This window comes from Portunus trituberculatus, chromosome 17, assembly GCF_017591435.1.
Source record: "Portunus trituberculatus isolate SZX2019 chromosome 17, ASM1759143v1, whole genome shotgun sequence".
NCBI lineage: Eukaryota > Metazoa > Arthropoda > Malacostraca > Decapoda > Portunidae > Portunus > Portunus trituberculatus.
Window position 1 is genome coordinate 15,035,360 of NC_059271.1, and position 15,671 is coordinate 15,051,030.

At 39.8% G+C, this 15,671-nt stretch overlaps 1 protein-coding gene across 3 annotated transcripts in view; it reads left to right on the plus strand.

Annotated features, from left to right (window-relative positions):
• Positions 1-927: 927 nt before the first annotated feature.
• Positions 928-15,671, plus strand: part of LOC123504745 (serine/threonine-protein phosphatase PP1-beta catalytic subunit) — a 235,117-nt gene continuing 220,373 nt past the window's right edge. Inside the window, exons 1-2 of one of the 3 annotated variants that reach the window (XM_045255515.1) lie at positions 1,064-1,080; positions 8,190-8,317. In XM_045255515.1, coding sequence (XP_045111450.1) covers position 8,317 — 1 coding nt within the window. In that variant the 5' untranslated portion in view covers positions 1,064-1,080; positions 8,190-8,316. Of the gene's footprint in view, positions 1,081-4,649; positions 4,868-8,189; positions 8,318-15,671 lie in introns of those variants that run through there. The other 2 variants (XM_045255514.1, XM_045255513.1) reach the window with 2 other exon arrangements.

A 15,671-nucleotide genomic window follows, 5' to 3' on the forward strand; every position in this document is an offset into this window, starting at 1 on the left:
ATACTTCTCAGCTGCTCTGTGAACATGCATGTTCTCATTAGGAGGGCTCAGTCATTACTTCTAGCGACTTGCAATTTCAGTCGCATATTGACACGTGTGAACCCATCTTAACATGTCGATCTTGTTTTACGTCTGGGTTTTCTCCAGTCGGTAGGCAACGATATTCAGTCTGAAATTCTTCCCGCTTGCAATTCCAGTCGCATATTGACACGTGTGAAACCCACCTTTATTATACAAGAACAACTCACTACAAATACTTTTGGGAAGTCAGTGCTTCTCCTGGTGTGTGGTGTGTGCTGTGTGCTGCACCAAGGGGACGCACTCTGCGTCACTATATCATGGAATGTCCTCTCATTGCTAAATTTAGGCCACAAGGTCAACATGACTTGTATAGCCTCATTGACCATCTCCTAGACTCTGCCACTCTCAGGGATATACTCAGGGAATATCCTCAGTTTGCTCCCAGACTAGGATGTTTATGCAATAACGTGTGCAATATCTGTACTTATTTATTGAAATACTTGCATTCTTGTTATGTATACTGTTTAGTGTTATATTTTTTATATTTTAACCTCAAGTCTTTGCTCAAGGGGTGGGTGGCAAGGCCCATCCTCCTCCTTTGTTGTAATTATTTATTAATTCAACAATAAATATATCAATCATATCACTCTCGTAAGGAATACTTTCGTACTGGCTGAAAGAAATAACTCGATCCACAAGAATACTTTTATTATCATCTTATGCAAAGGTGGAAGAAACTAATTAATGTTGAGTTTTATCTAGTCATAAACGTATTTATGAAATAATATCTGAAAATTAAACAAGCCGACATTTTTTTCCCCATAACGATAGTGTAGAGAATAATATAGTGCTCAATATATCATATGTTTCATATTTCATTAATCTTAATAAGTACCTGTAAGGTACTTATTAAAGACTGTACATCATTGGTTACTTTTAATGACTGTACAAAATAGTTCTTTTGAGTAATCATCATCAACATCAGTAGCAACTCCAGTGTTCTCAAGATGGCCGACATTGAACTTGACGTCGACAACTTAATATCGCGCCTTTTAGAAGGTAATACTCATTTTCATCAAATATATGACTAGTTCTATGAAGGTTTCGGGAGTTAAATTTACATATATTGCATGCACTGGCTATCGTAAGGTCCGCTTACTAGTGAAGTTCGAGTGGTAAGTGTCTCATACTTTTTTTTTTTTTTTTTTTTGAGGATACTACTTGAAAAGATCTCCATGGTGTAGCATTTAAAATCTGTCAGGGAAAGTTGATATGCTTCACTATTTTTGTTGTTGGGTAAATAATAAGTAAATTAGAAGTGGATTATAATGTACAAAGAATTCCTGAGGAATCGTCTCCTCGAAAATTACGGAAACGGGCACTCGAAAGGGCCCCGCCCTGGTTTGCTGTAGACTCAGAAATGCCCCGCCTACTCCTCTTTTACTGTAGACTTAAGAATAGTCCTTCCAGGGGTGTGGGATCTATGAGGTCTGGACCGCCCCCGACAACTTAAACTAACTATGCTCCTCTCTGCAGTGGCGGATTAGGAGACGGAAGGTGCATCCATGAGGTATGGATAGCTCCCGTCACGCCGTGCCAGCAGCTTGTTTCAGACCTATTAAATATTCACAGCTACTGAGTATGATAGTTGTGATTAAAAAAAAAAAAGTAAATTGATTGGAAAGTATATATATGTTTAATGGATAGATCTGGCTTCAGTTGGTTTTCCCTGTTTTTATTGTTGTTAATTTTGTTTTTATTGTGGATTATAAATTGTTGTTTTATATATGCCTTCTGTTGGAAATTAGTAATGGCACTGGCCTAATATAGATGTCCCTCCAGCTACCCTCATTTCCCGGGCTCCTTCTTTGCAGCTCTTTCACTCAGCTGATGAGATGTGGGAATGAAAAATATAACCAAAATTAAGTTAACCTTAATCTTAACCTAAGGTAACCTAATTTACATCTAACCTAATGTAACCTAGATGAGGCAACATGCACCACTCATACATCTTTGTCAGAACTCTTCTGACCAATAGTGTGATTAGGTTATGTTAGTTAGATTAGGTTAGTTGAAGGAGGAGGTAGTAGACACCTACCTATACAATGATTTACTCCCAGCGAGGTCTAATAGCACAAGTTCAAGGGGTGGTGTGAACTTGCCATTAAAGCTAGCTGTGATTCCCCTTTGTGTCTCACAACACAAGGGGGCAGTGACAGCCTGCCCTCTAAAGACAACTCCCATACTTCTCTCAAAACTACATGCACTTACCACACTTACACCCTTCACTTAAAATTCAAAATAAAAAAATGGCGACTCCAAACCCAGCCTCAGAGTCCCCGTTCTGGGAATGGGACCAGAAATGTCCCCAGGTTGGACTCCTTGCTTGATAACAACCCCAAATGTCTAGACACCTCCCTCAATTTTTCTGCATCAACTTCTGCAAAATTCACAGTCTTACATCTAATTTTCAATCTGTGGAGCACAACCTCTCCTCTACTAAACTTCATCTTCTTTTCTTCACCAAAACACAGCTGTCTGAGGCTACTGACAGTAGTCTCTTCTTCTGTTCCCTCCTACTTTCTCTATTTTCATTTCCATTCCAAAGCTGGATGTTGCATCTATGTGCACAACAATTTAATTTGGTTTCATGCCCACACTCTTGAATCTTCTAAGTTTTCCACCATCTGGCTTCGACTCAATAATCACTCTCTAACTATATTCATCTGTGCTGTCTATCTCTTCCCTAACTCCTTTGATTATAGCTAATAAATTCTTTGACTATTTAACTTCCAAAGTGGAGCACATTCTGTCCCTCTACCCTTTTATGGAGATATCCATTCTTGGGAATTTCAATGTTCACCACCAGCTTTGGGTTTCCTATCCCTTCACTGACCATCCTGGTGAACTAGCCCTCAGCTTTGCTATTCTCCATGACCTAGAGCAACTGTTGATGCAACATCCTACTTGTATTCCCGATCGTCTTGGAGACACGCCCAATATTCTTGATCTCTTCCTTACCTCTAATCCTTCTACTTACACTGTTACCCTATCATCTCCATTGGGCTTCTCCAATCACAATCTCATTTCTGTATCTTGCCCTATTTCTCCAATCCCTTCTCAGGATCCCCTAAAGAGGAGGTGCGTCTGGCACTTTACCTCTTCCAGTTGGGGAGACCTGAGGAGGTATAATACTAATATTCCCTGGAATGATTACTGTTTTCATATCAGAGACCCATCTCTTTGTGCTGAAATGCATAACAGATGTGATAGTGTCTGGCATGGAGGCCTACATTCCTCATTCTTTTTTTCTCAACCTAAACCTTCTAAACATTGATTTAAACACAGCCTGTTCTCATGCTATACATAATAGAGAGGTTGCCCACAAAAGATACTTGAGCCTTCCATCTCCTTAATCTCATGCACTTTATATTTCTGCCCGGAATCATACCAAGTCTGTTCTTCAATTTGTGAAACACTCCTTCATAAATAGAAAATGTCAAAAATTTTTCAAACTCAAAGTTGCCTTGAGACTTCTGGCATCTAGCCAAAAACATCTCCAGTAACTTCACTACTACTTTCCCTTCTTTCTTTTATCCTGATAGCACCACTGCCATCTGTTCTGTCTCTAAAGCTGAACTCTTTTCTCAAACCTTTGCTAACAACTCCACCTTGGATGATTCTGGGTTTGTCTCTCCCTCTCCTCCCGCCTCTGACTTATTTTATGCCTTTAATCAAAATTCTTCGTAATGATGTTTTCTATTCCCTCATTGGCCTAAACTCTTGGGACGTTTATGGACCTGATGGGGTTCCTCCTATTGTTCTCAAAAACTGTGCTTCTGTGCTTCCACCTTGCCTGGCAAAACTCTTTCAATTTTGTCTATTGACTTCTACCTCTCCTTTTTGCTGGAAGTTTGCCCACATTCAGCCTGTTCTTAAAAAGGGTGACCTTTCTAATCCTTCAAACTACCATCCTATCACTTTAATCTCTTTCTTGTCTAAAGTTTTTGTATCTTTCCTGAATATGAAGATTCTTAAACATCTGTCACTTCACAATCTTCTGTCTGTTTGCCAGTATGGCTTCCAACAAGGTCGCACTACTGGTGATCTTCTGACTTAACTTACTGAGTCTTGGTCATCCTCTTTTATAGATTTTGGTGAAACTTTTGCTGTTATGTTATATCATAAAGCTTTTGATAGATTCTGGCATAAAGCTTTGATTTGCAAACTGCCTTCCTACGGTTTCTATCCTTCCCTCTGCAACTTTATCTCAAGTTTCTTTTCTGACTGTTCTATTGCTGCTGTGGTAGATGGCGGCTGCTCTTCTCCTAAATCTATTAATAGTGGTGTTCCTCAGGTTTCTGTCTTGGCAGCTACTCTCTTTCTAATCATTAATGATCTTAACCAAATTTCTTGCCCTATCCACTCCTACGCTGATGATGCCACCCCACATCTTTCCATGTCCTTTCAGAGATGACCAACTCTTCAGGAAGTCAACAGATCACGCAGGGATGCCACAGAACGCCTGACTTCTGATCTTTCTAAGATTTCCAATTGGGGCAGAGAAAATCTAGTAGTTTTCATTGCCTCAAAATTCGATTCCTCCATCTATCAATTCGACACAACCTTCTAGACAACTATCCCCTCTTCTTCAGTGACACTCAACTGTCTCCCTCATCTACCCTGGATATCCTCAGTCTGCCCTTTACTCATAATCTTAACTGGAAACTTCACATCTTATCTCTTGCTAAAACATCTTCTATGAAGTTAGGCATTCTGAGGTGTCTCTACCAGGTTTTTTTACACCTCCATCTGCTAACTCTCTACAAGGGCCTTATCTACCCTTGTATGTGGTATTCTTTGCATGTTTGGGTGGGGTTCCACTCACACAGTTTTATTAGATGGGGTGAAATCAAAAGCTTTTTGTTTCATCAACTCCCCTCCTCTGACTGACTGCCTTCAGCCTCTTTCTCACCGGGGAAATGTTGCATCTCTTTCTATTTTTTATCATTATGTATATACTAACTGTTCTACTAATCATCCTAACTGAATGCCTCCTCTCCTCCTGCAGCTTCGCTTCACAAGGCTTTCTTCTTCCTCTCATTCCTTTTTTGTCTTAGGTTAAGTATAGCCTAACCCCAAGTAAACCTGGGTGAAGGAACCAAGCTATAATAAACCTAACCTACCCTACCCTAACCTAACCTAATCTAATCTAATCTAATCTAATCTAATCTAACATAAGTAATCCTTGATGAAGTTAAACTTAATTTAAGTAAACTTAGGTGAAGTAAACCTAATCTAAGTGTGAACTTAGGTGAAGCAAACCTGACCTAAGTAAACCAAGCTGAAGAAAAAAAGGTAGATGAACCAAACCTAACCTAAGGAAACCTAAGTGAAGTAAATGTAATGTAAGCAAACTTAGTCAAAGCAAACCTAACTTATCTAAGTCCTAGACCAGTGTTTCCCAAGCTTTTTGGTTGCAACCTTAAATGCAGTGTTAACCCGTGTGCTGCTTGCTGGCAAATTTAACATGTTCCCTGCAATTGCCGGCTTGGTGAACTCGCCTGCACTGCGATGCAAATAAATTGTTGTTACGTCAGTGCTGGTCAAGCCAGCGAAGTGAGAAGAGGAAAGTGTTGTCTGGGAGAACACCCAAAGAAACTGGCAACTTCTAAGTGTTTGCCGGTGGGTCGCATCACATACCGTGAAAAATTTATTACTTGTCTACGATATGGCCCACCGGTGGGCATACTTTATTTGTTGATATTCAGTGCGTCTCTATTCTGTATTATATTTTTCCTTTCCTAAGTTTGTTTATATATTTTTGTCTCTTTGTTTAACATATTTAGAAAATGAATGCTACACGGTTTTATGGTCAACTTAGTTCAACAGAAGAGATAGAAGATAAAATAAGATAATAAAGATGATATCAGGAAAATTATGAAATTATGAAAAAATCAGTAAAGAAAATTATTGAAGCTTATCAAGGAAAGTCCAGTTATGATATTTCAGTTTGAAATATTTGTTATAGAAAAGTTTTTGTTCTTCTAAAAGTGCAGTTTTCCTACATTTAATAGAAAAATAGGAAAGAAAGTATTTTTCAGTTGATTTTTATATATTTTAAATATATTTTGTTTTGTTTCTTTGTTTATGTTTATTTCTATATGCAGTTTAAAAGGATCACCAAATTGTCAGAATAGTATCAGAAAAAAAAATAAATAAAAAATCATTAAAGCTTGCTAAAGAAAGTCCAGTTGTAATACCTGTTTTAATAATTTGTTATAGAAATAAGTTTTATGTTCTTCTGATGGAAAAATTGCAAGTTAATATGGTTTTTTACATGTCTTAGAAAGAAAATATTCTTCATATAATTTTGATAACACTGAAAACAATATAAGCTTCATATTATTTATCAGAGTTGATTATGCCCATCTACTCATACTTTGTTTATTAAAATTTTACTATATAATCCAATTTCAATTTATAGTAAAATCAAAATGTGATATGTGTGAAAACTGTTGTACGACCCACTGGTGGGTTGCATTGCAACAGTGCATAGTAACTGATGACCCACCGGTGGGTCATATCGCAGGGAATGTGTTAATCCTAAACCAGTACATGGTGCTGGTCAATTTTGCATATTTTTTTTATACATTAAAAAATCATAAATCATATGAAAATAATGAAAGCATGCAAAAACTTGTCTTAAAAAGGGAAAAAGTAAAAAAAAAAATATCACATGTAGGTAGGCTATTCGTATGTTAGTAGTGGTTGGTATACAGGCAACCCCCGCTTAACAAAGGTTCACACAATGAAATTTCGCTACAACGAAGGTTTCCTTTTACTACCATCAGCTCGTTTAACGAACACCAAACTCGCTTCAACGAAATTTTATCCAGGTAATTTTTTCCAAGTTTGAAAGCCCCGTATCATGCATGCCGACAGGGTTTTGAATACACCAGCGCCTCTCGTGGACAACATGCGCACCACTCACTGCCCCTGTTCAAAACAATAACAGCATCAGCAGCAGCTCATCTTCCCTCGCTCAATTTACCATCAAAACGCCCTGCAATGTCGCCTAGCGTTGCTAAGAAGACCAGGAAGTCTCTTACTCTCGAAGTGAAGCTGGATATTATTCAGAGACACGAGAGAGGCAAGAAAACTAGTAGCATTGCTCGCCACCATCTTGACTCCATCTACTGTCTACTATTTTCAAGCCAGCAGACTTTATTAAGAAGGCTGGTGATACTGTATCTTCCTTGCAAGCTAAAAAAACCACCTGAACTCATGACTCTACAATGGATAAAATGGAAAGCCTTGTGGAAATGTGGTACATAAGTTTTGTATGTAATACAATGATGCGCCCGTTGTTTACATTCCACAGGTTGCCGGTTAGTATCTTTCCCTTTTCACTCTCCCTCCCTTCATAAATTTAAGATCATCAACATTATAAAGTTACGTACATACATACATTAGTGTACCTTATAATAACTGAAATTAAACTGCCTAAATGTTTAACTTCATAATTTTTGCTTTCATTAAACCTTTCACTGTACTATGATGCACTCTTGCTTTGTTTACTCTCAATGGAAGTTCAAGTCAGGGGTTAAACTTGTTATAATCGGTTCACTTAACGAAGTTTCGCTTAATGGATTTTTTTTTTTAGGAATGTAACTCCTTCGTTAACCCTTGTGTGACGGGGTAATTATAAATTAATCATTCCCATCTGCGGGTAAAATGGTAACCTTTAAAAAAAATCACAGGAGATAAGTTTTACTCATGAAAATACGTTTCTCTTTGAAATTCTAAATACATTGATGTACTTTGCAGCTTGCTATGATCTGTGACAACAAAGTTATTGCTTATCAAATATTCCTCCTGATAGCCACGATGTAACCCGCCGTGGAGAAACAACCCTCAGTGCGATACCAGTATGCCAATTCTCTCTCTCTCTCTCTCTCTCTCTCTCTCTCTCTCTCTCTCTCTCTCTCTCTCTCTCTCTCTCTCTCTCTCTCTCTCTCATTCTTCTTTCTTTCTTTCATTCTTTCATTCATTCTTGTCTTCACTTTAATTAAAATCCACATCACTCCCAAATGACATGTATATATCACTATCCATCTCGTTGTTGTGATATCTTCCCTCATGCGGAGGGGACGTTCCTCCCGCAGTGTCATGGGGGTTGCCAGATGTCTCCTCCAAGATGGAAAGATGTGAGCCTAGACTGAGATGAAATAGCAAAACTGGCAACTCAGCTCGTGGACAGTTGCCTGATACATACACTCGCCCTCCGACTTGAGTAAGAAAACGGGAAGTTTAAAGAAGTGGCATGAAAAAGCATGATTACATGAACGATCACCGCCGCACGAAACGTGCTGATGCGATCGTTCATGAACGATCACCACCGCACAAGGGTTAAGCGGGGGTTACCTGTACATACATTAGTGTACATTATAATGACTTAGTCTTAAATTAAACTGCTTAAATGTTTAACTTCATAATTTTTACTTTCATTAAACCTTTCACTGTACTATGATGCACTCTCGCTTTGTTTACTCTCAATGGAAGTTCAGTCAGGGGTCAAACTTGTTATAATTGGTTCGCTTAACGAAGTTTCGCCCACATGTGATCAGAGTTATTGAATATCTGTGTCCTCAAGCATTCCTTATTGAAAACCTGGCTTGCCACACACTTAAATAATTTTTCTTCTTTTCAAGTTTTGTATATGTATAGCAGTTCTGAATGTTTATTGTTGTTGCTCAATTTCACTATGTATTTATAACAGGTTTATTCAACAACTTTACAGACTGTAGTGTTTTCATAATTAACAGAATTCTTAACTTTTTTTTTTTTTTGTATCCTTCCATTATCCCTAAAGTGGTAATTTATCATTTGTTTGGAAATCACTGTCTTACAAAATCCATATCAAGAAGTAGTGTGGTAGTTCATTACAAGAGTTGAGAAATTTGTATTCTTTGGGATCTGCTAGACCACAATTTGTATGCATATCATTAAAAATTCCATAGTTAACGTTAAACATTAGTACAGGTATCCCTTGGTTAACGATAGGGTTACGTTTCCCAAAAACAGATCGCTAACCGAAACGATCGCTAACTGAGGGATTTGAAATTATCAACTACATACATGTATTTCGCGATGCGTAAATAAACGACACTTTCTATGTTGTTAGTTGTTATTTACACCTTTAGAATTGGTAGTACTTACCTTGAGGAGTGGATGTGATATGCGTAGTGTGTTGTTTTGTGCCCCCCGAGGGGACACAGGGCCTTGGAGGATTAAATCTCATCATGCCCACACCCGACCCAAACTCGGTCAGCTGCTTCAAACCCTTCAAATTCTTGAGAGAATACGTTTTCCAGTGGGGGTGGGTCATCCAGGCTCTCCTCATCGTCACTCAAGGTTACGGTGGATGTGAAGGATAGATTGGATGTGGGTGGAGTTGTTTTGGAGGTGGATGGAGTTGTTTTGGAAGTGGGTGGAGTTTTTTTCGAGGTAGCAGGACGAACTTTGAAGTACGACGAGATGACTCCTATGGAAGTAGATGGGATTGCTTTTGAGGTGGATGGGGTAGCTTGGGAGGTGGATGGAGTTGCTTGATCGGTAGATGGGGTTGCTTGGGATGTGGATGGGGTTGCTTGGGCGGTGAGTGGTTTGAAGAAAGATGAGATGACTGTCTGTTTTGCCATCCTTTTCTTTGCCTCAAATAGTTCTTTATACACTTTCATGTCATTTTCTATAGCATTAGTCACGCCATTACTTCGGTTTGGGTTGGGGTCATTCTCCTGGAGAAGATGTATGGCCTGGTTAATATGATTAAAAATCTCCTCGAAAATCTTGACGGAGAGGGTTCTTTCAGGCTCCTTGTCCTCCTCCATTTCCTCCAAAGTATTTTGTTTCTCCAACTCCATGAGGTCGTCGTTGGAGAGAGGCTCAGAATGACTGTCCAGCAGTTCTTGTACGTCATTCTCGTCCACCTCATTGAAGCCTGCCTTATGGGAGATATGAACGATGTCTTTCCTTACTGCTGTAACATCGACAGGGACTTCCTGTTTACGTTCCACGCACTCAGGCCACAAATTACGCCAACATCCATTCATTGCCGACTTGGACACCTCCTTCCATGACTCGTCGATGTTGTCGATCCCCTTTTTAATGTTATAATCCTTCCAAAATTGTTTCATGGTCGGCTTGTCAGGGGTGTCAATGCAGGCCAACAGCTGTTTCATGGTGCGCCGCTGGTAATAGGCCTTGAAAGTAGCGATGACTCCTTGGTCCATCGGCTGGATGAGGGCAGTTGTGTTTGGGGGCATAAACATGACCTCAATATTATCTGCCCAGTCATTCATGCTCTCTGGGTGGCTGGGGCGTTGTCACACAGCAAGAGAAATCTGTTAGCAATGTTGTTTTGGGCAGCATATTCTTTTAGGAATTTGGAGAGGTATCCTGTCACGTAACTTTGCATGATAACAGTCGTCATCCACCCTTTTGTTTGCCTTCCATACTACGGGCAAATATTCCTTAATATAGCCAGACAGAGCTCTTGGGTTTTGGGAATGGTAAATAAGGCATGGTTTAAGCTTAAGATCACCAGCGGCATTCCCCCCCACCAATAATGTTAACCTGTCTTTAGATGCCTTGAATCCTGGTGCCGACTTCTCCTCCTTTGCTATAAACGTTCTCGATGACATCTTCTTCCAATACAGGCCTGTCTCGTCAAAGTTTAGAACCTGCTTGGCTGAATAACCTCCTTCCTCGATGCGCTCTTTAAGCAAAGGCTTGAAGGCGTTTGCAGCGGTTGATCCGAACTCGCTGCCTCCCCACTAACCTTGAGGTTGTGTAGACTCCCACGATGTTTGAAACGTTCAAACCACCCCTTACTGGCCTTGAAGGACACTGTCTCGCCTATGTTGAATTCTGGTTTCAGGTCCTCCCACAGGCTCAGTGCCTTAGTAGTAACGAGTTGGGTAGAAAGAGGCATGCGGCGTGTGTGTGGTCTTCAATCCATAGCCTCAGCAAACGTTCCAATTTTTCCATAATCGGTTCCCTGTTACGAGTTGTTGTGTGTTTGTGCAGGTTTGTGACTTGGTTGGCCTGCTGCTTCACTTGTACTTTTTCTGGAGAACTGTTGATACAGTTGATTGAGATAAACCAAGGGCACGAGCAATAGAGTTTACCCCTTCACCACCCTCATGACGAGTCACAATGTTCAACTTAATATCAAGGCCAATGCTCTTTCTCGATTTTTAGCCTTATCTCCCGGTGGAGAACAATCGTTGGGTCGCTTGGAAGCCATCACTAAGTTCACTTGATCACAAATAAGCACAAAAAGAAGTTTAGAGCGAGCGTGATAGAGTTGTTGTTGCACAATCAAAACAGCGGGAAAGACTGTGGTGTGTTTACTGCACGGGCCGCGGGTGGATGGAGGCGCTGCGATCGCGATTGCGATCGCGATTGCGATTGGTCAATCCGATCGTTAACCGAATTTTGGCGATCGTTAACCAAAAAATAGGGATTAATTTGGAGGGATCGTATGAGCGAAATATCGTTAAGTAGTCGATCGTTAACCGAGGGACACCTGTATAGTCAATCATGAATTACATTAATCATGGCCTGAAATGGTTTGGATACAGGACTATACATCTTGAGAACTACAATACTGTCAGTATACCTATACTTAAATCCTTGCACATCACACCCAACTCAGTGAAAAGTTATCTGTTGACTTAGCTTTAACATTATTGCACTCAATGCTTATGTCACTCACTGTCTTTGAGAGAGAGAGAGAGAGAGAGAGAGAGAGAGAGAGAGAGAGAGAGTTTGATAAGAAGTCCTGGGTTAGTGTGAAGTGGGGTAGTTGTGAAATTCTCTGTCTACATCCCTACATACATCTTTGTGGTTTTGTTTTAAACCTGCTTATACAGGCTAGTATCTACCTTGTGACTGGCTTTGACAGCCTTCTGTCTGTTGGCAGTTCACCTGTCACTTCCTATTCTCCATTAACCCATGCACATATTTGGTCTTTAATAGGCTTGGATGATGAGCTCACTAAAGAAAATATTTATTACCATGAAATAAACAGTGTAACTTACCTGACAAACGAAAACAAGCTTCATAAAACAGCTAGGTGTCAAGCTTTCTGGATCCCCTGTGTTCTTCCACCTCGCGATTTTAAGGCGATCCTTCACAATTATAAAAAAAAAAGTAACTTACGTGGAAACATAACTATCGGTTTTCCGAGATTGAAAATAGTTCTTGATGTTGATTTTAGTTCATACTATTTATTGGTCACTCCGTCTTACGAAAATTATAAAATATTTCTTCGAAGGTCATGTGGAAGACACAGGGGCACCCATGCCTTCCCTTCGACCTTCCCTCTGCTCTTCGTTCCAATAATGACTGCGACTCTTGGTACCATATTACCTTCCCATCTACCCTCGACCTTAAACCTTCGTGACTCTTGGTACGGGCCTTTGTCTCTCCAGATGGAGCTGTCGAGTGGCAGGACAGAATGATCCACTGATAGATATATTCACGCGGAAGAAATGGGCGCACCAGTTGATGCCATATTATCACATCTACTCTTTATTTAGGCTTATTAGTATATGGAGGATATTAAAATAAATACAGTTATGTTAATTCTATTATTTTGTCATATTAAGTTTTACTTTGTGACATGCCATACTGTAGTATTTAGTGAATGAAATCAGAGGCACAAGGGTTAATATAAGGAAGTTTACATGCCTGCCCCACTCTGGCTGGTGCCTGGCTCACTGGAGATTATGTGTACCACACCTTTCAAAGGTAGACGATACACCATACAGTTGCCAAATGAAAATGTAAAACCATGTCCATAATGCTTTCTGTTGTCATTTGTTCTTAAAATGTGCAGAATAATATCATCTAGTAATTTGTAGGCTGCAGCTGTTCCTTCTAGCTATGAGCTATGGTTCAGTACACTACATGTACATGATTTCAGCGCACAGGATCGCTGGGATCATATATAGCACGTTATACTCTTACTAAATTTATTAGAACGTCCACTGGCATGGTGCTTACTCCTCAGCTGAATCGCCTTGACTGATGAAAAATGGGTCCAATCATTGATTCTGAATCTCCATGAATTGGCGTGATTTGAATTGACTCGATTCTCCTAGTGTAAATGGCTACATTGAAACTAATGTTGCGAATCAACACGATTCATGAATCGTGTTGATTCTTCATGAATTTAATCAATTTGATTAGCTTGGTGTAAACGCACTCTAACTCGTGTTAGAGAGTTGGACAGAATAGGGATGAGAGGAAGAAGAAAACCTTGTGCAGTGAGGCCACAGGAGGAGGGGAGGCATGCAGTTAGCAAGATCAGTAGAGTAGTTAGCATGAAAATAGCGATAAAAGATAGCAAAAGATGCAACATTTCGGCAGTGAGAAAGAGGCTGAACACAGTCAGTCAGAGGAGGGGAGTTTATGAGATGAAAAGCTTTTGATTCTCTCCTATCTAATAAAGCTGTATGAGTGGAACCCCCAGACATGTGAAGAGTACTCCATACAGAGGCGGATAAGGACCTTATACAGAGTTAATAGTGGGATTAGGCTTTAAGGCCACAATACAACAAATTAGTTAGAACAGTTAAGAGGTTAATGAGGAAGCCTGAAAGCAATTATGAGTTAAGGGTAGCCAGCCAGGGAAAGATAGATCCCCAGGGATTTTTTTTAGTTATATGACAAAAACCAGATAAGAAATAAGTCTTTTAAAGACAACTAATGGGGAGCTGATTAGTTCTGGGGAGGAGATTAGTGAAAATATGAATGGGTATTTTTTAACTGCCTTCACTCCGGAAAACACACAGGAATCCCAGATAGTGAACATATTTTTACAACAGATGAGAATGAGAAGCTGACAGGTATTCACATAATTAAGGAGATAGATCAGATCAGGAGATGGATTGACTAAAGAAATTCAAGTCACCAGGACCTGACAAAATATACCCAAGAGTACTTAAGGAATGCAAGGTGATCAGTGTGTCTTTAGCAGTGCTTTTTATGATGTCACTAGAGTCAGGTGAGATATCAATAATGTGGAGACAAGCTAATGATGTACCCACATTTAAGAAAGGAAATAAAACTCTAATTACAGACCTGTCAGTTTAACTGCAATAGTGGGTGAATTAATGAATCAATAATAGTGAAAAACATTAGTGAGCACCTAGAGAAACATGGCTTGATAAATCACTCACAACATGGCTTTGCTAAGGGAAGTCATGCCTTACAAAATTGTTGAGTTTTTATAGTAAAGTGTATGAGGTGGCAGATAAGGGTAAGAATTACGACATCCTATACTTTTTTCAGTAAAGCCTTTGACAAGATATCACATCAGAGGCTCTTGAGAAAGGTTAGGGTACACAGGATAGAGGGTAAAATTTTAGGCTGGATTAAAGCATGGTCAGGCAATAGGTGACAGAGGGTAGCAATTAACAGTTCTAATTCTGAGTGGTGTCAAGTTATTAGTGGTGTTGTCACAGGGTTCAGTTTTAGGGCCATTGTTATTTCTAATATATATTAATGACTTGGATTGTGGAATTAGATGTGATATTAGTAAATTTGCAGATGACATGGAGATAGGGAGATTGAATGGGTCAGATTTGGATACCATTGCCTTGCAGGCAGATTTTTTTTTTTTTTTTTTCATGAGGGGAACCAACCAAGGGCAACAAAATATTACAATAAAGGCCTACTTGCAGGTTGGTTCCCTTAAAGAGTTATGAAGATTTCGCTAAAATTAATGAGCAAATGTCTTGCAACCTCCCTCTTAAAAGAAGTCAAGTTGTAGGAAAACGGAAATACAGAAGCAGGCAGGGAGTGCCAGAGTTTACTAGAGAAAGGTATGAATGATTGAGAGTACTGGTTAACTCTTGCATTAGAGAGCTGGACAAAATAGAGGTGAGAGGAAGAAGAAAGCCTTGTGCAGCAAGGCCGCAGGAGGAGAGAGGGGGCATGCAGTGAGCAAGATCAATAGAGCAGTTAGCGTGAAAATAACGATAGAAGATAGAAAGAGATGCAACATTTCGGTGGTGAGAAAGAGGCTGAAGACAGTCAGTGAGAAGAGGGGAATTGATGAGATGAAAAGCTTTTGATTCCACCCCCCACATGTGAAGAGTACTCCATACATGGGTGGATAAGGCCCTTGTACAGAGTTAGCAGTTGGAGGGACAAGAAAAACTGGCAGATGCCTCAGAACGCCTAACTTCATAGAAGTTGTTTTAGCAAGAAATGAGATGTGAAGTTTCCAGTTAAGATTATGAGTAAAGGACAGACCGAGGGTATTCAGTGTAGAAGAGGGAGACAGTTGAGTGTCATTGAAGAAGAGGGGATAGTTGTTGGGAAGGTTGTGTAGAGTTGATAGAAGGAGGAATTGAGTTTTTTGAGGCATTGAAAACTACTAAATTTTGTCTGCCCCAATCAGAAATCGTAGAAAGATCAGAAGTCAGGCCTTCTGTGGTGTCCCTGTGTAATCTCTTGATCCTGAAGGGTTGGTTGTCCCCAAAAGGATGTGGAAAGATGTAGGGTGGTATCATCAGTGTAGGAGTGGATAGGGCAAGAAGTTTGGTTGAGAAGATCATTAATTAATAATAGAA